At 37.2% G+C, this 17,553-nt stretch overlaps 1 protein-coding gene across 1 annotated transcript in view; it reads left to right on the top strand.

The window, feature by feature from the left end:
• Nucleotides 1-17,553, top strand: part of NET1 (neuroepithelial cell transforming 1) — a 52,624-nt gene that overhangs the window by 11,480 nt on the left and 23,591 nt on the right. Inside the window, exons 2-3 of the mRNA XM_029239263.1 lie at nt 2,782-2,848; nt 7,254-7,313. Coding sequence (XP_029095096.1) covers nt 2,782-2,848; nt 7,254-7,313 — 127 coding nt within the window. The remainder of the gene's footprint in view (nt 1-2,781; nt 2,849-7,253; nt 7,314-17,553) is intronic.

Genomic DNA, 17,553 nt, shown 5'->3' with positions numbered 1-17,553 from the left:
GGTATGAAGGTCCTGTTTTCCCTGTAATCTTTTGGCATTTGCTTATAATATTATTGATATTATCTATGTATACTATAATACTATATCCATGTATTCTTTATTTTTTTTGATTTATTTTTATTTTTGGCTGCGTTGGGTCTTCGTTGCTGTGTGCGGGCTCTTCTCTAGTTGCAGCGGGCGGGGGCTACTCTTCATTGTAGTGCGCGGGCTTCTCATTGCGGTGGCTTTTCGTTGCGGAGCACGGGCTCTAGGCACGCAGGCTTCAGTAGTTGTGGCACGCGGGCTCTAGAGCGCAGGCTCAGTAGTTGTGGCACATAGGCTTAGTTGCTCCGCGGCATGTGGTATCTTCCCAGACCAGGGCTCGAATCCGTGTCCTCTGCATTGGCAGGCAGATTCTCAACCACTGCGCCACCAGGGAAGCCCCCCATGTATTCTTTAGTCATGTGAATTATAATTTATTGCCGATGTCTTAGTATTTTATCAAAAATCATGCTATTTTCTTCATTGTTGCTTGACTTTTCTGCAATGGCAAGAAATCATCAGTTCCTTAGGTTATTCTGCTCCACTAAAGAGGCCCTCAAAAATTTTTTTGAGCTCCAGATAATTATTTAGGAAATGTTTGCTTTAAATATCTTAAGATCTGGGGGCTTCCCTGGTGGTGCAGGGGTTGAGAGTCCGCCTGCCGATGCAGGGGACACGGGTTCGTGCCCCGGTCTGGGAAGATCCCACATGCCGCGGAGCGGCTGGGCCCGTGAGCCATGGCTGCTGAGCCTGCGTGTCCGGAGCCTGTGCTCCGCAACGGGAGAGGCCACAACAGTGAGAGGCCCGTGTACCGCAAAAAAAAAAAAAAACTTAAGATCTTTGTGCAACTGTTTCTAATTATTATTAGTGTCATCCTACTTCGCTATGTCAGGAACCTTAATAGTAACTGAACAGGCCTAGGGAGGAAAAGAATTCTCCATCCAGTTATGCCATTGAGCCCTCTCTGGTCTGCTTTTCCTCTCTAACCTTGCTGCTGTCCCTCTGCCCCTTACCATCTGTTGTAAGCAATATTGGAACTGCCTCTTAACTTGTCTTCCTGACCAGTGTGGCCTTCTTCCAATCCAGCCTTCTTGTTTCTTAGAACTCAATTGCTGACAGTTGCCGTACATATTCAAGATCGAGTCCATACTCTTTAAGGATTGTATGTGAGGCCTTTTATCATGATCTAGCCCTTTTTTATTTCTTTTGATACTCAAACATAAGGAACTACTTGCAGTTTCCTGAATATAATTCAGTTCACTCCCCCTTAACATGTACTATTCCCTTTCCCCACAGAGCCTTCCTGGCTCTTGTATGCTTTGCTAATTGCTATTTCTCTTTGATTCAGCTTTAGTATTACTTAAGTATTAATTCTTCTGTGAAGCCATTTTGCTATCCTCTTTCTCCTTGTAGCCATTTTCACTTGTGTTCCTTGTCAAATAAACTTCTGCTTTTATATTTAGCTTAGAAAACTATAAAAGTTTTTGTGTTTGATTTAAGCTTCTAAATATTTGTAGAAATAACGGCCGTCTGTGGTTTTCTGTAACTTATAGACCCCTTATGAGGGTCAAGGGTGAGAGACAGAATATACAAGTGGACAATGGCCTGACAATGCAGGAAGCTAAGCGCAGTAATTTCTGTAATAATCAGCCCCAGATGGCCAGGACTTGATCAGTAGCTGCCAGCTTCCCTAATTTTTGTCCTTGCTTCCAACTTAAAACCAACTAGAGCAAATCAAATCTGCACCCAGTAAATCACATAGGATGCCCTAGTCCTAGTTAGCCTGCCTACAGCTTCCCCCTGCCAGTCAGGGTACACCTGAAGCCTTCCCTTTTTTCCACTGTAAAGCTTTCTCATTACTCAGCCTGCCTTTGAGTCTGCCTAAACGCAAGTGATGGTGGCCATCTCCCTTGCCGTAGCAAGCTCTGAATAAATGGCCTTTGCTTTTCTCATAAGTATAGTTTATAAAATTTATTTCATGTGCTAGCTATGTTTTGTGATTTTCTACATGTTTTATAAACATAGAGGTTTATATTTTATAAAGGTGAAGACAGATTTTTGTTATAAGGATTATTTTGTTTCTTTACATTGAATGACAAGATGACACAGAATAAAAATGTGTCACTTAGCAGTAAAGAACAAAATCCTAGTCAAATTTTAATCTTACTTGAGACCTTTGTCTCCTGTATAGTTATTCAAAGCTTTTTATTTGGTTTATTAAATCATAATTTTTTTTAAAAAATCAGTACATGGAAGAGATTTAAACATGAAATACAAAATAAATGCATTTAGGTTTTATTATGTTAAGAGTATTCTTTTATTCTTATTTTTAAAATATTAAGCATGAATGCTGAATTTTATCAAGTAATTTTTGCATCATTTACTGGTTTTTATTTAACCTATTAGTGCAGTATATTGTATAAATATATTTCATATTATTGAGCCATGTGTATGTTCCTAGAATAAACTCTGCTTGTTTTGAATTATTTTCTTTAAATACTCTTAATCTGTTCACTAATTTTATAAAGCTCCTTTCATTTTTGTAAAGTTTCTGAAAATGACCAGAACCTATACCCTGATTTTTTACTTTTTGTGGTTTCTTTTTTACATACCCTTCCTCTTATTTCTACAATTGAATGACTAATAAGGCTACTTTGAACAGTTTTGAAACTATGAAAAAGATAGCTTTTTATCTGTCTAGTGCTTTATTTTACTGAAGTTACTCTCAGTGTATTTATTGTTTGAATTTTCTGTTAACAGATGTTCCCTTCAGAGAGGTAGCTCCTTCACATTTTTAACACCTGGCCCCCACTGGGACTTCACTTTGGTGAGTAGACACCTAGGTTTTTTATTTCAAGACATTAGTTAATTCCTGGGTTGTGTTTCAGTCTGGTGTACAGCTCAGTTGTCTGTACCTCTCTGAAAACCTTGAAGTACAGAGTTTCTATCACCATCTTTGGCAGCCTAATTTAATTCTTTTCTGCTAACAAACTGAAAGAAATTTTTATTTCAATTAAATATAAAATATATTTTGAAAAGTATCAGATCTGTTCATCTTTAACTCTATGCAATTCTTTCTCTCATCCCTACCCGTGTTAAAATTAAGAGACTATATTAATGAAACGTGAGGCTATTTTTATGCACACACCCTAACAGCTTTTTTCTTGGTTGAAAAATATAAAAATGCTTGTAGATAATATATATAATGAATGAATCTTTTATTAGTCATCTTAGTATAGAGGGACTCCATTATTTTTAGAATGAGACTTTACAGAGGCATCTAATCTTGTGCAAAGTGACACCAGAAAATTGGGGGATTTTATAATTAAATACTCATTACTTCACAATAATCATATAAATAAAGTATGTACAAATAGAACATGATTCTTATGCTCTTCGTATTTGGGGGAAATAGCAAAAACGATTCTGCCTCTAGTTTGCCAAACTTTACGTATGTGCATGTATTGAGGATGTGCCATTTCATTTGTATTCTGTTCTATTGTATTTAATTTGTTTTTCTGTTGGGGACTCCTGTTCGAGATTTCTGTGAATAATAGCATTTACATACATTAAGTGGTCAGTAAAGCATTCATGGTAAGAGTCTCCTGATTTTAATGCAGTTCCACATTTTCCTTTCAAACTTTTTTCATCTTGGTCCCTTTCCCTTACTAGTTGAAGAACCTAAACTTAAACAGAAAAACTAGTAGAGAAGTGTCTCCAAATTTGATTTTGCAAGACTATCAGCAAAAATATTTGGAGCATTACCCCTGATATATTTATTTATAATTTTTAGGTATGTAGCAACTTTATTAGCTAATATTTCAAAGCTCAGTACTCACTTAGGGTGAGATTAATGATAGTGGACATAAATGTATATTTCAAATAGTCGGGATAATTTCAGTTTGGGGCTGACTTCTAAAATGGATTTGATAAGATTGCCGTTATCTTTAACTCACATTTTTAAATGTGGTTGATGATGAGCTCATCATCTGTGTATTAAATTTTAGTAAAGCTTATTTTTTAAGGATTAAGAAATACATAAAAATGAAGTTCTAACATTTTCCTCCTGTATTCCAGGAAAGTTACCTTGCATATCGTCTGGGATAGATGCATCTCACTTGGGAAAACACTTGTGTAGAGGTCTCTGTGACAAAAGAAATATCTAATGGTTCATGTATTAAAACTTTTGGAATGTGATTGATTAAGGAATACTAAGAGGGAGATTTATAACTTTTTAAATACATAGTTTAAGAAGGGAAAAGAACAAAAATTAAGCACTCAAGAGGTGAAAAAAAGAACAATAGAGTAAATCAAAGAAAAGAGGAGGAGAAGTAAGAGTGGAAAAAATAAAATCAACACCCAATCATGATAAAATTCTTGGCAAACCAGGGATAGAATAGAACTTCCTTAGCCTGAGACCTACCACAAACAACATACATAATGATAAAATGATAGTGACAGTCCCTTTAAATTTAGAAAAAAGCATGCTGTCATCATATTTATTCAGCATTGTACTAGCGCTCTTAGCCAACACAGTAGGACAGGAAAACAAGTGGTACACAAATTAGAAAGGAAGAGACAGTCTGATTTCATTACTTAGAGACAATATGATTGTCTACATGGAATATCCAAGATATTAATAGCAACTATTAGGACTAATAAGAGTTTGAGCAAGGCCATAAAAGTTATAAAAAGAAATCAATAGCACGTATGTATATTAGTAACAAACAAATGTAATTTTTAAAAATTTATTTATTTATTTATTTTTGGCTGTGTTGGGTCTTCGTTTCTGTGCGAGGGCTTTCTCTAGTTGCGGCAAGCGGGGGCCACTCTTCATCACGGTGTGTGGGCCTCTCACTATCGCGGCCTCTCTTGTTGCGGAGCACAGGCTCCAGACGCGCAGGCTCAATAGTTGTGGCTCACGGGCCTAGTTGCTCCACGACATGTGGGATCTTCCCATACCAGGGCTCAAACCCGTGTCCCCTGCATTGGCAGGCAGATTCTCAACCACTGCACCACCAGGGAAGCCCAACAAATGTATTTTTATAGATGCTTTTATTGAAATAAAAAAATTTTAAACTAGGAATAAATCTATGAAAAGATGGGTGAGACTTTTATGGGAAAAACTGGAAAGCATTAGTAAAGAACATAGGACACCTAATGAAATGGACAGATATACCATTTCATGCAAGGAAAGGCTCAATAGCATAAAAATGTCCATTCTTCCCAAATTAATTCATAAAGCCAATGCTGTTCTGATAGAAATCTCATTAGAATGTAATAGATCCCAATTCATGCAGAGAAATAGAAGGCCCAGGACAGGGAAAGTAGTGTACCCATCAGGGAGCATTATGACTGAGCGTATAAGCTATTAAGACTCACTCCAAAGGTACAGAAATTACACAGCATTATATGGATGCAAGTGTAGATAAATAGACTGTTGGAATGAAATAGAGAACCCAGAAACCGACTTATGAGAACTTATTGTATCATAGGCGTTATGAAAGAATGGTGCTCTCAGCAAATGATGTTAGGGGTGGGGACAGTTGGCCAAATTACCTTATACCACATACATACAAAAATAAATTCTAGATGGGTTGAATATACAAATATGAAAGATGAAACTTTAAAATAGTTAAAAGAAAATACAGTAGAATGTTTTAAAATCTGTTAAATTTCTTTATACATATGCCCACACATGTATAGATTTTATATAAATACATAAGTATGATCCTGTACATGCTTTTTTTCCCTCAGTACAATCTTCTTTTTGCTTGGCAGTTTCCTCCCCCTTTCCTCTCTTCTCCCCATGTAAGTCCTTCCATTCCCCCAGTTCCACGCTAACCCATGTCACCAACACTGTATGTATCCCTCTATATTTTGCTCATATAATTATTTACAAATACACAGCCTCACAGATAAGATACACATAAGCAGGATTTTTGTTTAGTTTGCTTTTCAAAATTAGGATCATACTATTCATACTTTGCTGCATCTTCTGGATATAACCTTAGAATCAATAGAGATTTCTTGAGTTCTGTCACCTCATTTTTTAGTTTTTCCCAGTTCTGATTTATATTGTTCTTTCGTGTCTTGTATCATTTTCTTAATGTCTTTTTAGCTAAGTTCGAAATAGTATTTTATAGGTTTGCTCTGCATCTGTGAGCATTTCCTTTTGAGGTGACTTCATTCCCTGTAGGGATGTTATTCTGCCCCTTATTCTCTCTCTTTTTTCTTACAGTTATTTTGTGTAGAATTTGACTTGGGGGATTTTCTGTTCATTTTAATATGAATTTAGTTTTCCTGAACTTTTACCAAGAGGCTTGGTGCAGATAGTTCTTCTAACTTCATAGAGTTCCCTCTTTTGTTGTTTTCATGGGGCTTGCTTCTGAGACTTCCAGGCTCCGTATATTTCCCCCACTTCTATCTGGACTTTATCTTTCCTTTTCTCAGTTGCCCCCATCCTGCTCTATGTTGATTCTGCTCTCAACAGTTTCTCCTCAGGGTGGGGCCAGGTCCTGGAAGGGAGCCCTGGCTTGTCAGTTTTGAGAGTTCACAAGAGCTAAGCTGTATCACAAGTAACCTGAAAAGTTATTTTGAGGTTTAAGGGAAGAAACGTTACTTAAGGATTCTTTTTCAGTATTGATTAAGGACCAGAACTTAAAGCTATATATACACAGTTTTGTCACTACTGGCACCAGTAGGGCTGAATGAAGGTGATGAATGATAACTGGAAGGTACTCCTGGTACATGCATGTTCATTTTCCACCTGATAAATCCTGCTTCAGGCAACAAATCTTAATTACTTGGGCCATGAGAAAAGGATATTTTTTTCCTAGTGAAATCAACCCCCCCCATAGGATAAATAATATGTGTTCCTTTTTTAAGAAATTTATTATCTTTATATATAAAACATATTTTACTTTTTCTCTAACAAGTATAGACTTGACTTACATAAGAGTTCTGTTCTGAAAAACTTTAGATAAGTAAGTTTTTTAATAGGGTGGAATCACTTCACAACAAGGGATGATTTAGTCAGAGGGGACTTTTTAGAAAGTATATAGTATGTGCTGGCGATAATTTATGGGCATCCCTCACAAAAATAATTTTCTTATGAATACAGCCTAAGACTTCACTTTTTAAAACTGATTTTTCTAGTTGTATGTGGTCTTTGTTTAATGGACTAACATGCATGCCTTCTATATAAGAATAAAATTTTTTCTTTTTTATAGAAAAGAAAACGAAGAGCAAAAGATGATGATGTCATAAGCCTTAGCAGCCTTGATCTGAAGGTAAGCCTTACTGCTCTGGCAAGGAAAAGCATGTAAGAGTATGCAGATAGCATTTTACTTCTGTGCTGTAAAAATAATGAATGCTGGGGTTTTTGCATTTTGCATTTTTTAAGTGCAAAACTGAATAATATTGGCTGTCACAGATCTCCTCCGTTTTCTGTTCTACTTCTTTGTTAAGAACAAGTAGAAAACCTCCCTCAGAATAATGGTGAACACAAACTCACATGCCTAAGGAGACCAGGCCTGTAGTCTATGCAGAGAAAGGAGTAGGTGGGGGACTGTGGTGAACTAGAAGGGCACCATGCCTCTCCTCAAGAGAGGTAGCTGCTCCTTTGCTCTAGCCCCCAAATCTAAAAAGCCATGCAAGCCAAACAACTTGTCTACAAGCCAGATGTAGCCCAGGGGTTTCCAATGTGTGATCTATGATAAACTAAAACCCAGTGCAAACTTAAAAATAATTATTTTTAATAATTATTTTTAATTATTTAATTATGTAAATAATTATATTTAATAATGTATTGTAAATCAGTTATACTCAAATAAAAATTTTTAAAAAGAATAAGAAAAATGTAATAATAATTTTAAAAAACTGCCCCCCCCCAAATAATCCTCTTCTGTAAAATTGTAGTTAAGTCCAAAACTCTGGCATCTTTGAAATTACTTATTTCATTTTTGTCAGTTGGCAAGTTTTACAGAACCATCTTGGTTTTAAGGAACCTTTTTAAAAAGATTGTTATGGAAAAGTTATACATTTTTTAAGTAAGATTTTTTTTAAAATGTTTGACATCACGTTTAATGATGGCAGCTGCTGCTTTTTATTTTCTTTTTTAAAGGGTTGGAAAAAAATTTTTATTTTTAAGATTTAATTTTTTATTTATTTTTGGCTGTGTTGGGTTTTCATTGCTGCACATGGGCTTTCTCTAGTTGCGGTGAGCGGGGGGCTACTCTTCATTGTGCACAGGCTTCTCCTTGCGGTGGCTTCTCTTGTTGCAGAGCACAGGTTCTAGGCGCACAGGCTTCAGTAGTCATGGCACACAGGCTCAGTAGTTGTGGCGCACAGGCTTAGTTGCTCCATGGCATGTGGGATCTTCCCATACCATGGATCGAACCTGGGTCCCCTGCATTGGCAGGCAGATTCTTATCCACTGCACCACCAGGGAAGTCCCTGCTTCTTTTTAAAGACAAGGTATTTTCTAAAAATTAAATTTTTATAGGTCTGCCCATCAACATTTTAGCAAATCTGGCAATCCAGATTTTGTGGGTATGTGTACATGTCTTTATAGAAGAATTATGTGTTTTAAGTGTTAGGCTTTTTGCAAAACAGTTTTAGTTACATTTTTTAAATCTTGTTTTCAAAGAAAGAAAAAGGTGTGAATGGCAACCCTGAGTATTCTTAGGTATGCTTCAAATGAAATCATATGCAGAAATAAGAGTTTGCCACAATAAAATCCATGGTCAGATCTACTTAAAGACAATCCTCCTTTTTTTCACCCCAGCTTCAGCAATAATTAATATACCATCAGATCAGTCTCATATCATCTATCCATTCACCTACCCTGCCTCCCCTGGATTATTTTGAAGCAAATCCTAGACATTGTATCATTTCATCTGTATCATCAGATTCAGTGTTCTCACTTTCCTTGATTGTCTTAAACATGTTTTGTTTTGTTTTTGTTCATTTTATCTGTTTGAATTGTAATTCATACAAGGTCCATACAGTGAGATTGATTACATCTCTTTAGTATCTTTTAATATATAGGTTTCCTCTCTAGCTCTTTGTTTTCTTGCAAGTTTTTGTTGTTGTTGAGGGAACCATGTCTTTTTTCCTGGGGAGCTTTCCACAGCCTGAAAAGTTGTGACTGCATCCCCATGGTTATCATTTCCTGTGTTCCTCTTTTCTCTGTATTTCTGATAAATTGGTAGTTAGATCTAGAGAGTGTTTGGGGCTATTATGTACTTCCCTCAGAAGGTATGTAATGTCTTTTTGTGATGTTCCCAACATTAATTATCATTGCCTAGATCCATTTATTCATTGGAGGTTGCAAAGTGGTTATATTGTGCCTTTATCAGTCCTTTGTTTATTAACTGGAATACTTCTGTAAAGAGAAAATTCCCCTCATCAGCCTTGGTTACTCAAAGGTACTGATTTATAATAAAGGTAGGACAAGTGTTTGATTCCTTTCCTTTATCAGTTTTCAAAAATAATGAGTTTTATTCATTAAAATGCTCTAAAAGTAACGAATGATTTTTCTTTTTAATATTATTATGAACTCATGGATATGAACACATTTTTTGTGTTTTGATCCATTTTAGTTATTACTCTTACTATGCTCAAATTTTCCCATCTTCGGTCTCTGGGTGCTGCCTCAGGAGGGCTCCTATGTCCTTTTCCCCCAGCTTTATTAAGATATAATTGACATATAACATTGTATAAATTTAAGGTGTACAACGTTTTGATTCCCTGTGTCCTTTTGACATGACCCTCACCTTATATCTAGAGGCTAAATGGCCTCCTTTTCTTCCTGGATGACAGGTTATTCCAAGCCAACTGGTACATTTCTTTTTTTCCTGCTCCATACCTGGAATCGGTCATTTCTAAAAGCCCTGATTTTAGAGGCTAAAATCTGGGCATTTTGAACACTTGTTGCTACCAGTTGATCATTGTTTTTAGGCCTTTTTAATGGACAGAGCTAAAAATATATATATAATTTTTAAGATAAAATAAATTATGAGTTTATACTGATATTTTAAATTCAACGCTAAAGGATCTTTTAATCTCATTAATCTTACTGTCTAGATCTCTTTCACCTGTACCGAAAATCTGGTTTCTGTGGGACACTGACGTAATTACTCACTTGATTTACCCTTGGTTCAAAGACAAATCTACATTATTACAAATTACTACCACATTACTACAAATGATAAAATTACTGAAAAAATTTTATGTTTCACATTTTTTGTTTTTTATATATAGGTTATAGTGAGGATATATAAATTTTATGTTTTAAAATTATTGAACTAGTTCTCTTCTATGTGTAATTATGCCAACTCACTTTATTTGCAATTTTTAAGAATTACTGCTGTTTAAATTTAATTTTTCTTATAACCATGTAACAAAATTGTGTAGAATTTCAAAGTCAGTTCTACAAGATTCTTGTTTCTATCCCTGGCTCTTCTACCCTACTTCTTTCTTCTATACAAAATGTTTCTTTTTTTCCTTTTATTAATTTCATGGTTTATCCTTCCACTTTTTAAAATTATAAGTAATTGCATATGTTTGTATATCCCACTTTCTTGGATAAACAATAGCATGTTATCTTTCCTTATGTGTTCTGTTTTATTCTCTCCTTTTTGTTTTACTTGTATGTTTTAGCTTTGTTATATCTTTCAATGTTTAGGAAGATTCATGTATTTGTTCTGTTGGTTATCTTTCTATGATGCCTTCACTTCTCTCTTTTTGTCTATTGTAGATTTGTTCATTCCTGTGAGCATTGTTTTAATTAACTAGCACCTCTTCTCCCTCCTCTCCTCTCCTCTCCTCTGACTGAAGTAATCTCTCTTTATTCTAAGTTAATATATTTAAAGTAATAAGTGCTTATTTTACTTTTCATGTATACTCATCATTCTCCATTTTTAAAAAAATAGTTTTGCTGTATCTCCAGGGTCAGCACATTCAGCCATTATAAACTATGCTGTGTACCCTGATAACCACCATTTAGACTTAGTTCTACAGGTAAGTATATATTTAATGATCAGCACCAGTCCTTATATCTATACCTTTTTAGGTTTTTGGTTTTCTGAAGCTCATTCTTTAGCACAAGGGTCAGCAAACTGTGGCCCACAAGCCATATCTGACCTGCCCATTTATTTACATATTGTTTATGGCTGCTTTTAAAAACACTACAGTGGCAGAGGTTGAATAGTTGTGACAGAGACCATGTGACCTGCAAAGGCTAAAATATTTACTGTTTTTTTTTTTACAGAAAAAGTTTGCTGGCCCCTGCTCTAGAGTTGAGTAAATTCAGAGGAAGTGTTCATGGGAGCAGTATTCCCTGAGTTATTGAATGTTCATATCAGTTTGTTTGCAGCCTTTATACTTGAAGGTTAGTTTGGATGAATATGAAATCTAAGGCTCATATTTTCTTTCCTTGAATATATTAAATATTTTACTCCATTGTTTTCTGGTATAAAGTGCCACTGTTGAAAAGTTATAATAAGTGTATAGTTTCAAGTCATCTTTTGTTTTAGGAGCATTTTTTCTTGAATTATAGTTTTTGGTATTTTTTCTATTGTTTTTGCCTCTCCTCCCTGCCCTTTATACTTAGGTTGGGTCTTCTTTTTATCACTTTCTTTCAAAACATTTTTTTGTCTTTTTTATTTTTAAGTTCATCTTCCTTTTTTACCTTCTTTTTCTCTCAATGCATTAGTCATTGTTTTTTTTATTCTGAAATAATTTTATTTTTAATTCTTTCCTTCTATCATTTCAAATCCTCCTTTCTCCACTTACCTAATTTCTGAACTTTATGTTCTTTCATAGCTTCTATAATTTTCATTTATTTTAGGCTATAAAGACATTATTCTACTCCACATTTTGTTTTCTTATAGTAGTTTTAAATGGGTTTCATGATTCTTTTATGAAGTACATTAAGTTTTCCTTTCCTGTATTTTTAGGTGAGAGGAGTGGGCCATGGTAGTCTGTTTTCAGCTTCATGACTCTAGAGCCCCTCTTGTGTTGTTTTCACAAAGTGATTTTTAAAAGTATGGCCTCTTTGTCTTGTTTATGGTTTCCTTTGCTGTGCAAAAGCTTTTAAGTTTAATTAAGTCCCATTTGTTTGTTTTTATTTCTGTTACTGTAGGAGGTGGGTCAAAAAAGATCTTGCTGTGGTTTATGTCAAAGACTGTTTTTCCTCTAAGAGTTTTACAGTTTCTGGTCTTACAGTTAAGTCTTTAATCCATTTGGAGTTTATTTTTGAGTATGGTGTTAGGTAGTGTTCTAATTTCATTCTTGTACATGTAGCTGTCCAGTTTTCCCAGCACCACTTATTGAAGAGGCTGTCTTTTCTCCATTGTATGTTCTTGCCTCCTTTGTCCTTAGAAGACTAAAAATAGAACTACCATATGACCAGCAATCCCACTACTGAGCATATACCCTGAGAAAACCATAATTCAAAAAGAGACATGTACCACAATGTTCATTGCAGCACTGTTTACAATAGCCAGGACATGGAACCAACTTAAATGTCCATCGACAGATAAATGGATAAAGAAGATGTGGCACATATATACAGTGGAATATTACTCGGCCATAAAAAGAAACGAAATTGAGTTATTTGTAGTGAGGTGGATGGACTAGAGTCTGTCATACAGAGTGAAGTAAGTCAGAAAGAGAAAAACAAATACCGTATGCTAACGCATATATATGGAATCTAAAAAAAAAAAAAATGGTACTGATGAACCTAGTTGCAGGGCAGGAATAAAGAGGTAGACATAGAGAATGGACTTGAGGACATGGGGTGGGCAGGGGCAAAGCTGGGATGAAGTGAGGGTAGCATGGACATATATACACTACCGAATGTAAAATAGTTGGCTGGTGGGAAGCAGCAGCATTAGCACAGGGAGATCGGCTCCGTGCTTTGCTATGATGTAGAGGGGTGGGATAGGGAGGATGGGAGGGAGGTTCAAGAGGGAGGGGATATGGGGACATGTATATGCATATGGCTGATTTGCTTTGTTGTGCAACAGAAACTAACACAGTATTGTGAAGCAACTATACTCCCATAAAGATCTATTAAAAAAAAAAGTATGGGGCTTTTCCCTGGTGGTGCAGTGGTTGAGAGTCCACCTGCCGATGCAGGGGACACAGGTTCGTGCCTCAGTCCGGGAAGATCCCACATGCCGCGGAGCGGCTAGGCCCGTGAGCCATGGCTGCTGAGCCAGCGCGTCCGAAGCCTATGCTCTGCAACAGGAGAGGCCACAACAGTGAGAGGCCCGCGTAACAAAAAAAAAAAAAAAAAAAAGTATGGCCTCATGTTTTCTGAAATCTTTCGTTTCTGCTCCCTTTCTCTTTTCTCTGGACTGTTTCTTGTCTTTGCTTCTGTTACCCTGTTCTGCTCAATTTGGATCCTACTCCTAGAAATTTTTCTCAGTGCAGTGTTAGTTTCAAGAGTTTCTGTGGCCCAGACTGCTCCAGCACCAATAAACCTTGTTACTTGGAAGTGCTCTTGCCCATGGCGTGAGGCTTTGGTCCTTGGAATCCTTCCCAGTTTAGACCACTGTTCGCAGTGCACCACTGTTGGGGTTCCCCTATTCTTGGGGCCATCAGACAAGCCCAGTTGCCTTCCCTTTGCTTCTCTGTGCACAAATGCTGAAACCATGTGGGTCTCATAGCTGTTCAGTTTGCCTCCATCTGACCAACAAAAGGTGTGGGGGGAAGCACTCTCATTTTTGGTGTTTATTGGGTTTTCTGTTTTGCTATGGTAGTCGCTCTATCTGCCTTTTCTTTTTCTTTAAAGAGTGAAGACCTGTCAAAGATTAGTGTATTAATGTATTGATGAGTAAGCCAACAGAATGGTAAAGCTGGTCAAAGAGCTATAGGAAACACTGAAGTATTCTAATCACTGAAAGAAGGAATGGTGGAGTACAATTGCTAAATTTGATACAAAATAGATTAATAGCCTCATCTACATGTCTGCCTACCAAATATATTTACATTGCTATCAGTCCCTACAGAGTTAACATCTACCCTTACAGAGTTGTAACAAAAAAACCTTAATAGCAAATAGTGAATCAAGCAAAAGGTACACAGCCCTAGAAAATGAGATAATCTAATGAAAAAGCATTTGGGCATCCTTTTTGTCTGGTTTCAAGTTTTGGTATTTTCTGCCTCATTCTTTCCTTAATTTTATTGCCTTTCTAATTCTGATTTATGTTCCTTCATAGCTAATTTTGGAATATTATAGTTTTTGTGAGTATGTTTTTCTACCATGCCTTTATTTTTTTTTTTTAATATTTTTTTTTTTGGCTGCGTTGTGTCTTCGTTGCTGTGCGTGGGCTTTCTCTAGTTGCAGTGAGCAGGGGCCACTGCTCGTTGCAACACATAGGCTTCTCACTGCGGTGGCTTCTCTTGTTGCAGAGCACAGGCTCTAGGCGCGCAGGCTTCAGTAGTTGTGGCTCACAGGCTCTAGAGCACAGGCTCAGTAGTTGTGGCGCACTGGCTTAGTTGCTCTGCAGCATGTGGGATCTTCCTGGCCCAGGGCTCGAACCTGTGTCCCCTGCATTGGTAGGTGGATTCTTAACCACTGCGCCACCAGGGAAGCCCCAATGCCTTTATTTTTTGTAGGGATGTTTTTTCCCCTATATCTTTTTTTAATATAAAAACTTTGTATTGGATTTGATTATGATTCTTTTTCTTGGTCATTGTTATGTGAAAATAGTTTTAGAAAGAAGGAATGAGTCAGGAGAGCTTCATGACTCTAAAAATTCCTCTTCTGTTAGGACTCTGTGCTTTCACTGCCAAGGGCCCAGGTTCAGTCCCTGGTCGGGGAACTGAGATCCCACAAGCTGCACTGTGTGGCTAAAAAAAAGAAATGATAAATATATAGATATACTTCCTGAGTTCTCCAGGACCTGTTTTTCTCCTCAACTTTTATCTGAACTTTTTCTTTCCTGTATCTGTCAGCTCTACTCTACTGTGTTCATATTTGAAATCTTCCCAGAACTTGCTCCATGGTGTAGGGCTTTGTCCTTTGAATGAGCTTTGAAAGTCCATTACGCTCAGGTGTTCCAGTCACAAACTCCTTACTGTCACCCTTGAGTATATAAAACTCTTTCCAGTTGCAGTTGCTATTCTCAGAATGGCTTGCCTCACTCTGCGGTGAGGAGCTGTTAATAGTTTTGGGGATTCTTCTCTACTCAGATCTGGCAGATGTTTTGTTATTTTTCTCTGCTTTCTCATCCAATACCATATAGGTCTTAGAGTTGTTGTTAGTTTATCCATGTTAACATGTATTTTTGGATTCATGGAGATGTGTATCTTGTTACAGAGTGCTGTGCATATTGACTTTGGGTTTGGGTTTTGCTGTCCTTGCTCTACATGTCCTTATGGAAGGATTTGGAAAAATTGTAAAACTGTACCACTGCCACCACCTTATTCCCAGAATTCTGCCTCATGTTATTTTGTTCCCAGTGTGGTGAAAGGCAAATTCAGCATTCTTCTAAACCTAATGTAATTTTAGCAGATTTTATTGACATTGAATTTACTGGAATTATTTTAATAACTATAATTTTTAGGGTAGATATTATATTATGAACTAATACTCACCAACTAGGTAAATGGGCTTTCTCTAGTTGCGGTGAGCAGGGGCTACTCTTCATTGCAGTACGCAGGCTTCTTATTGCAGTGTCTTCTCTTGTTGTGGAGCACAGGCTTTAGGCACGTGGGCTTCAGTAGTTGCAGCACGCAGGCTCAGTAGTTGTGGCTCACGGGCTCTAGAGTGCAGGCTCAGTAGTTGTGGCGCAAGGGCTTAGTTGCTCCACGGCCTGTGGGATCTTCCCAGACCAGGGCTCGAACCCGTGTCCCCTGCATTGGCAGGCGGATTCTTAACCACTGCACCTCCAGGGAAGCCCTCTTTTTCTTTTTTTTAAATTCCACAAACATTCATGGAGCACCCACAATGTTCCAAGCACCATACTGGACTTTAGAGAGAAGATTATATATAAACAGGAAACAAGAACCTCTGACAAAAATCATGCCTGCATAGATTACAATAGACTGTGCAGAAGTACCAGTTGGTATTAGAAGGAGGAATGAGAGTAATAGAAGATATTTTGGAGGTCTTGGTTTGGAGTTGGGTTTTTATGAAAGCAAATGTGAACTTAGGAAGACCAACCCAGATAGAGAAGGGGCATCTACAAATACCAGGAATTAAAATCAGTTATATTAATATAATGATGAACAAATGATTTGGAAAGAGTCAAAGAAATATAGGAGAACGAAGAAATGAAGTACAGAAGGTTAATTGGCCACTTAGTTGAAGGCTATAAATGATAGGCTGAAGAATTTATTGATCTCACATGAAAATCAACAGAAACAACATTCTGGATTCTTGAAATGATTTTCTGAAGTATAGTCTTTCCATCTGTATAGAAAGTATGGGTTAGTAATGGTCTGGTATAGGTTAGTAATGGTCTGGTATAGTCTAGAGGCCTTGAATTGGAGTAATGGCTGTGGAAATGAAAACAGCATTCCTAAGGTTCCATCTTTATCAATCTTTTCTTCTTAGTTAATCCTTGTCGGAGAACTCATTCAGTCAATAGACGCTGCTGTCTAAAACTGATGACTCCTAGTCTGAATCCTTAAGCCAGATCACAGTCCTAATGTTCAGAATTTTTTATCCAATTGCTTCTAGGGGTTTGTAGCTGGCCTCCCTGCCTATAGCCTCTTTATGGTGCCATATTGATCTTTCTCCACAACTTGGTCTTTTTAGTACCTTGCTTGAGTTCTTTCAGAAGCAGTTTATTGCTTTAAAGATAAAAATCAAATCTTTCACTTAACATATAAACCCCTTTATGATGAGTTTCCCTACTCCATCGCTCCAGAATTTTTCGTATCATACTTCCTATTCCCTTTCCTTTGCACATCCTCATTCCCTTTCTTTACCTGGCTTATGCCTCTTTATCCACTATTCAGGCATTATCTCCAGGAGCCCTTCCCAGAGTCTTACCTCTCTTTGTGTATTTCATGCCCCCACCCGCCTAGGGTGGCTACTTCTCCTATATGCCCCTTGGTAGGGAGAATTGAATGGGGAAGGAGCAAGTTAGGATTCCACGAGGAGGAAAGAAGTTAGCAATGAAGTTCACAGTAGCATTAAGCTGTATTTATACCTTGAAAATAATGACCGGCCAAAACAGAGGTGCTCGACCCTGGCGTCAGGTCAGAGTCACCTGGGAGCTTTTAGGGGAAGAAATGTGCTGCTGGGCCTTATCCCAGACTATGTGAAAGTGGGGTGATGGTGTAAGGAATGAGGGTGGATGACATTGGGACCTAGGAACATCTGGGGAGGAGGGAATTTGTTTGGTTTTTTTGTTTGTTTTTAAGATGTCCAGGTGATTCTTGCTTATAGCCAGGGTTGAAAACTACTGAGTTAGAGTATGGCATTCTTAAACTTATCCTTCCCCCCAAAATAGATACTGTGTCGACTCCCCAACCCCTGTTTTTTGCGTGGGCTTTCATCTAAGTACG

This window comes from Monodon monoceros, unplaced genomic scaffold (assembly GCF_005190385.1).
Source record: "Monodon monoceros isolate NGI ecotype Baffin Bay Population unplaced genomic scaffold, NGI_Narwhal_1 Super_Scaffold_21, whole genome shotgun sequence".
Lineage (NCBI taxonomy): Eukaryota > Metazoa > Chordata > Mammalia > Artiodactyla > Monodontidae > Monodon > Monodon monoceros.
Note: the sequence above shows the minus strand (reverse complement) of the source record. Positions and strands in the feature narration are given on the sequence as shown.